This window comes from Diaphorina citri, unplaced genomic scaffold (assembly GCF_000475195.1).
Source record: "Diaphorina citri unplaced genomic scaffold, Diaci psyllid genome assembly version 1.1 scaffold5129, whole genome shotgun sequence".
Classification (NCBI taxonomy): domain Eukaryota; kingdom Metazoa; phylum Arthropoda; class Insecta; order Hemiptera; family Psyllidae; genus Diaphorina; species Diaphorina citri.
This window is the reverse complement of record NW_007382505.1, coordinates 1,781-9,092: the sequence shown is the minus strand read 5'-3', so window position 1 is coordinate 9,092 and position 7,312 is coordinate 1,781. Positions and strand designations below refer to the sequence as shown.

The 7,312-nt window shown below is 40.9% G+C and overlaps 1 protein-coding gene across 1 annotated transcript in view; it reads right to left on the bottom strand.

The window, feature by feature from the left end:
• Positions 1-6,231, bottom strand: part of LOC103521390 (peroxidase-like) — a gene marked incomplete at its 3' end in the record, with an annotated part of 12,647 nt that extends 6,416 nt beyond the window's left edge. The window contains exons 1-8 of the mRNA XM_017448798.1: positions 6,163-6,231; positions 5,693-5,843; positions 5,455-5,640; positions 4,855-4,922; positions 3,486-3,656; positions 2,081-2,265; positions 765-817; positions 42-147 (exon numbers count right to left, since the gene is read on the bottom strand). Coding sequence (XP_017304287.1) covers positions 42-147; positions 765-817; positions 2,081-2,265; positions 3,486-3,656; positions 4,855-4,922; positions 5,455-5,640; positions 5,693-5,843; positions 6,163-6,231 — 989 coding nt within the window. The remainder of the gene's footprint in view (positions 1-41; positions 148-764; positions 818-2,080; positions 2,266-3,485; positions 3,657-4,854; positions 4,923-5,454; positions 5,641-5,692; positions 5,844-6,162) is intronic.
• Between the last annotated feature and the right edge of the window lie 1,081 nt (positions 6,232-7,312).

Below are 7,312 nucleotides of genomic sequence, written 5' to 3'. Positions count from 1 at the left end.
CATCATTAGGAAATTAGGACTAGATTAAGGTCGGTACTTACTCCTTGGAAATCTTGAGGAAAGCAGCAGGTTGCATGGTGTGGATTTCATCACTGTTGTCACACAGAAGTCTGGCCAGACTGGCTTTCTTGATCTCGGCAAGTTGGTCTGAAATATGGGACATTGGGAAACGCATGGGTTAACATGGGACAGGGGGGAACATATGGATTAATACTATTGGTTCACTGACCTGTAAGCTTCACTGAGAAATGTCTTTTACGGAGTACACCTTAGGCCCGATCTATCCAAAAATCGAAAGTACAAAATGTCTCTTGGGTGTTTAACATGAGCCAACTTTCGTCAATCCACTTCTTTCATTGAAGTAACTAGTTCCGTGAACTGTAAAACTAACTCCTGTTACATTGTCGTAGGGTTGGGACATCGAGACGAAAACATCGATGTTCGATACATCGATGTTTTTAAACTTCGATATATCATTACGGTTCGATTAAAGGAAGATAATTGTGGTACAATATCCAATATCCTTTTACAGTTAGATTTAAGAAGGATTACTTCTGGGAGAATCAATAATCTGGAACCCCTCTGTTTACAAACATCAAAAAATCGAGTCATCTTGGGTTGTTGTGTGAGTTTTGTTTTAAGGTATCAGGTGTAAATGGGAGACAGGTATTTGACGCGTTTGGTTTGCGTCCATGCCTCTATAATGAGAGGTTTGACCTCTTATTTCTTCTTGTACAGATATGGGGATTCTTCTTTCCAGAAGCTAAGATCGATGGCTGGAATATGTTCGTAGTCGTTACAGGCAAGCAGTGGGTTCCTGGAAACACAAGAGTTTAGAGTAAGTAAATGGGATTCAGTGCGTTTCACGTGTTGGGTTCTGGAGATCCTGAGCTTAATTTCCGAGATTCTGAGCTTAATTTCCGAGATCATGAGCTTAATTTCCGAGATCCTGAGTTTAATTTCCGAGATCCTGTTCTTAATTTCCGAGATCCTGAGCTTAATTTCCGAGATCCTAAGCTTAATTTCCGAGATCCTGATCTTAATTTCCGAGATCCTGAGCTTAATTTCCGAGATCCTGAGCTTAATTTCCGAGATCCTGATCTTAATTTCCGAGATCCTGAGCTTAATTTCCGAGATCCTGGTATTAATTCCCGGCAGGAGTCGATCTTTTTTTCGGTCTGTCTTTGCATTTCGGTTTCTCAGGTTTGTGAGGACAATTTGAGTAGTCACTTTCAGGGTAAAACTGTCCATCTGTCCAAAGGCTCCAAAGATATCGCCTTTTCGAAATTTATCTCTATGCTTAGCCATTACGTCACTTGTTACACGTACAGACAGCTACAGCAGATCCAATTCATATAGGTACCTACATTATAATACATTTAGGTAAAGGTATAGTATAAGGTCTAATTCATTAGTAGGTATATTAGATCCATTTAAGATAAAAATCTATCCAAGGTAAAAGTATCGAATATCAGAAGGAAATAATCTTGTATCCATCGACGGACGCAAATTGGCATTTGTTCCTTGTGAGAAAAAAAAGAAGAGGAGGAGGAAGAAGAAGAAGAAGAAGAAGAAGAAGGAGAAAAAAAGGCCTGGTGCAGCTAGGGTCTAATAAACTAATTGGTTTGGAAGTTAGTGCGCCTGCCTTGTAAGCGCTAAGTCGTGCGTTTGATTCCTGCCCGTTGAGTATCTACGGTCTAATAAACTAATTGGTTTGGAAGTTAGTGCGCCTGCCTTGTAAGCGCTAAGTCGTGCGTTTGATTCCTGCCCGTTGAGTAGCTAATTTAATCGAGTAGCGACCAGTGGCGGCATTACCAGTGTGAAAAGATGATTGAAAGATGGAAATTGATTCCAAATGGAGACTCTTAGTAATGCTGTGATATTCACGAAAGTTGTGAAAAGGCTCTGCTTTAACACAAATAAATGCGACCAGTGGCGGCATTACCAGTGTAAAAAGATTATTGAAAGATGGAAATTGATTACAAATGGAGACTCTTAGTAATGCTGTGATATTCACGAAAGTTGTGAAAAGGCTCTGCTTTAACACAAATAAATTCAAGATTTGATTGATTGATAAAACCCGTGTTTGTCTCTTGCCCTCAGGTCCATGTACGATGGTAAGTGGAGACGCCTCAAACCTCGCACCCACAGGAGGGAAGTGACACAAGATGAAAACAGATCAGGAGTAGCAGATATGCATATGAGACGACTCAATACAATGCAAAACTGTGATGAAGAAGAAAGGGCGGATAGCTTTTCTAATCTCTGTAATGGAGAAGCAATGAGAGCGTAAGTAACACGTAAACACAGGCAAATCTACCTTCTAGTAGCAACTAGAAACCAGGTATAAAAATTTGGACCGATTGCAATACTTTCATTACTAGTATAGCTCGCTATACTGTAGTAATAGAAAGTAAAAAGGAGCACAATATCATTCAGCCAGCCTTGTTATATTGAAAGGTAGAGCGTCTGCCTTGCGCTAGGTCGCGGGATCGATTACCACCCGGGGCGAACTTAATCCCAAACAGATAAGGTTAATTCTCGGAATAGCTGACTTTTTCCTATCCCGTCTTCCTTTTCTCTTTGATTTTGGGACGATAAGACCTCCGTTATTAAGTGATCCAAAAGAGCCTACAGTTCCCTCTATCAAACCTCTTGAATAAGTGACTCCAAAGAGCCAAAAAACACAACCCCGACCCAAAGTTGTGACTTTGCCGAGAAATGAATAGTCAATAGCTCATCCCTAAAGGGAATTTAACTGTAAACCTATCTCTCTACCCATTTAATACTGATACAGAAGAGCTTGGGCATAAAAATTAGCAGATGTTACGTCCATGTTAAGTAGGCATAGTTTCTATACTTGAACATCTTATTCACTACACATGATATTGCCTATAAAGTAGAACACAGTCGTGTACTAAAGTTCGAAATTTATCTCTATGCTTAGCCATTACGTCACTTGTTACACGTACAGACAGCTACACAGCAGATCCAATTCATATAGGTACCTACATATAATACATTTAGGTAAAGGTATAGTATAAGGTCTAATTCATTAGTAGATATATTAGATCCATTTAAGATAAAGATCTATCCAAGGTAAAAGTATCGAATATCAGAAGGAAATAATCTTGTATTCATCGACGGACGCAAATTGGCATCTGTTCCTTGTGAGAAAAAAAAGAAGAAGAGGAAGAAGGAGAAAAAAGGCCTGGTGCAGGCCAGGAAAATAACCTCAACATCATGCATGGCAGTGCGCCAGGCCAAGTTACAGTATTTTATTCACAGTTGCTAAATCCCAAGTTTTTTTTTTGTGAATTTTCTAAAGAGACATGTGTTGTTTCAACAAAATCGGATGAACCGTTCGTTCGAGACCTTTATGGTGTTGTGACTTTGCCGAGAAATGAATAGTCAATAGCTCATCCCTAAAGGGAATTCAGCAAAAAACTTAAAGGAAGAATAAAGGCTAAAACCCGTGTACTTACGTCTGGGGAGATGACATCCAAGAAGTCTTCGAACTTGTAAGCTCTTGGCAGTCCGCAGAATGCTCTGTAGTCATTGTATGAAGCCAGACCATGGTCTCTGCCTCTCTGCACATCAATAGCTCTCAAATCACGACCGAAGGGTTTGCCATTTCTGAACAGGAAGTCAGTGATCTGAAACAAGAAGTTATTTTAGTAAAGAACAGACGACCATGTCATCAGCTAGCAGTGCGGCGCGGCGATAGCACGTTGAATACACCAGTTCCCAATGGATCACTGAAGTTAAGCAACTTTGCATATGGTTGGTATCCGTATGGGTATCCATGCTGCTGATATTTACCAGCCCCACTCAGGCTGGGTGAGGTTACTGTGAGGAGACGGGTATCGCCGAATGGAGGGTGAAACCCCAATTATGCGTCTTTAATTTTTATTTTGTCAGTTATATAACTACAGAGACGTTGAACCTTTTTGTTATTTACTTATAATTCCAAACTTTCTGAATTCAATCCAAACACAAGAATATTTTACCATATAAATAATAAAATTTCACCTATACCCTCAAGTTGGCAACGCGAAGTAGGAGTAGTCTTTAAATCAATTTTAATTCTCTGATATAGGTAATCATGATGAGATATTCCTGTGTCAAAAGGAAGAGGTTGGGTGGTAGAGCTCACATTATTCATGATAATAACTTAGACCTCACAGAACCTAAATATTTGAGCGTACTAGGTTCCACGAATCACACTTCGCCTGCGGAGGTGTTAAATATTATATTACAAAATGTCGACTTAAATATTATGGAAAGACGAAACAAGGTGATTTCTAGTCAGTGACAAATGATTTGATCAGGTTAGCTTAATCTAGCTGGATGAATTATCAAAGTGTGGCCTTAAGCATGAATTACTTTTCATGTCCGTGATTTGGGCACAGTATCTAATCTATTTTGATTCAAAATTTAAATTCCAAATTGTTAGAAAACACCTTGCTTTGTCAGACGGCTTAAAAATTAAATATTCCAGCTAAAGTTTACCTAACGTTTCTGATTCTAGCTGCAGATTGAACCTAATATTCTGTTGAATTTATTTTTTACTCATTTTTAAATGGTCTGAAATTTAATGATCTTCGTATATTGTACATAGTGCCTCAATAATTTATAGAGACATCCCATTTGCTTTGTTGGCGTGAGCTCTGATTCTACAGCGTTGTAGAGTTCTTAATTTTATTTTAAAGCTAAATATTTACAAAGAAAGAATAGAATCATTTTGACGACAAAATAGAGAACTGAAATCTCAGTTGATCCATAAAGCCAATTTCTTTCCTAGCTGATTTAAATTCTCTTAACATTATCGTATTTACAAGAGTTTAAGTTTACTAAGATTAGCTGTTCATTTAGGAAGAAGCAGAGCATTTTCGAATCTTCTTCAGCTAGTTTCATTATAACTCGCTGAAAAGAGAATCAGAAATACTCTTCAATCTTACAATATGTATTTCATATGTCATGTGATGAAGCTTTTGGATTTGGCAGTGTTTAAATCTAGAACGGTCAGGAATTTCCTGAAGATATCGGTATATTTCTGTACAATGTTTGAGTCTTTAATATAGCAACACCCAAGAATTGACACGTTTGTAAACATAAATTTGTAACTTGGGGATTTAGACAGGAAAGTGTTAGTCGTATAAAATGGCAGTGATTGTAGGAGGTAGGTGATTTCCTCTGTAGGTAATATCCTCGGCAACTGAGACGATTTCCCCTCTTCTAAAGCTCATTTCCCGTCTTTTGTCTAGGCAGCGCCTGTACTAAACCATTGGAAATCCGCCATCCTCATGAGGGGAAATCATTTTTAGGTGTAGGGCAAACAGCCCTAAAGGTTGGGTTAAGATACGAATCTACGGCCTTGTGTCATCCAGCAATAAGTTCACCCTAAACTCCAAGCACAGAGCCCCAGAGCCTGGTGTGTTCCCCCCTACTTACCGAACTGGTAGCACGGCAGAGCGTCGTTCTTGGAATCGCACACGGCACTCTTGTTAGCAGCTGCTGGGGGCCATGGTCTTCCATCACGGAACTCTACGGCTAGTCTACCTCCGTTGAATTCTCTCAGCTTGGCGGCAAGTTCATCATCAGAACCGTACACTAGAGAAGCGTCCATCCAGTGGGTGACTTGAATAATGTTTATCCCTCACATTAGGTCAAAAATAAAAGCATTTCTTACCGACAACAATTGGCAGCCACTCGTAGTAGTTGATGTGCGAGTATTCAGCGATCAAGATCTTTCTAGCTTCCTGGTAGAGAGTCTCATCATCCCAGTGTGGGTTCAGATGTCCCAGGACGGTGGCAATTCTGTTGTGTTTGACTTGAATCATCTGAAATTAGCAGCAAGAGATTGTGGATCTTTTGTAACTCCACTTTCCACTTCTGCCGGGTTCGGCATCTACAGGTATCAGGAGGTACCGAGAGGTCCACACCATCCACTTTATTCTACTAAGGCTACAATCCAGGCCAGTCTAGATAGCTTGGTTGGGAGTGCATCTACCTTGTAAGCGCTAGGCCGCGGGTTCGATTCCCGCTTCCTTCTCTCTTCGCTTTCGGGGCGATAAGACCTCAGCAATTACAGTTCTCTCTATCAAAACTCTTTTTTTTTAACGTCTGGGTTTCGAACCCGGGTCTCTCGCTAGGACATACCTGTTCAGCTGGGGTGTATCCTGGGTTACATCCCTGGTCAATATCAGTGGTGGATCTCACGAAGTTCATGCATTGACTTGAATCATCTGAAATTAGCAGCAAGAGATTGTGGATCTTTTGTAACTCCACTTTCCACTTCTGCCGGGTTCGGCATCTACAGGCATCAGGCACCGAGAGATCCACGCCATCCACTTTATTCTACTAAGGCTACAATCCAGGCCAGTCTAGTTAGCTTGGTTGGGAGCGCATCTACCTTGTAAGCGCTAGGCCGCGGGATCGATTCCCGCTCGGGGCAGATTTTATCCTGAACGGATAAGGTTCGTTCGCGGAACGATTGGTTTTCTCCTATCCTGTCTTTCTTCTCTCTTCGCTTTCGGGGCGATAAGACCTCAGCAATTACAGTTCTCTCTATCAAACCTCTTTTTTTTTAACGTCTGGGATTCGATCCCGGGTCTCTCGCTAGCTCATACCTGTTCAGCTGGGGTGTAGCCTGGGTTACATCCCTGGTCAATATCAGTGGTGGATCTCACGAAGTTCATGCACACTTGACGGAACTTGCTGTAGACTGGATCATCATCAGGCATGATGATAGGGAAACAGTGGGGGTTGGTATCAGCAGTGTTGATCTGGCCATCATCCGTACAACAGTTAGCAGAGTATCGGTCTGAAATAGTGAAGAACCGAGAGTTGATGTTAGTATACAACATAAAGCGCACTCTGAGACTCAGGTGTAGGGGCCACTGCCCCAAAAGATGGGTTAAGCTTATATGAATTCTGTGTATACCAAACCGGGTGTACCGTGATCCGTGATATCATCTGGCCATCATCCGTACAACAGTTAGCAGAGTATCGGTCTGAAATAGTGAAGAACCGAGAGTTGATGTTAGTATACAACATAAAGCCCACTCTGAGACTCAGGTGTAGGGCCAACTGCCCCAAAAGATGGGTTAAGCTTATACGAATTCTGGGTATACCAAACGGGGTGTACCGTGATATTATTTCATGTGAATGGAGGTGTAAAAAGGGTATTAGTCTTTAGTTAAAAAGGGTCTTATAAATGTGTGTCCACACAGAGTAGACCGGTTTATTTCATGTGAATGGAGGTGTAAAAAGGGTATTGGTCTTTAGTTAAAAAGGGTCTTATAAATGT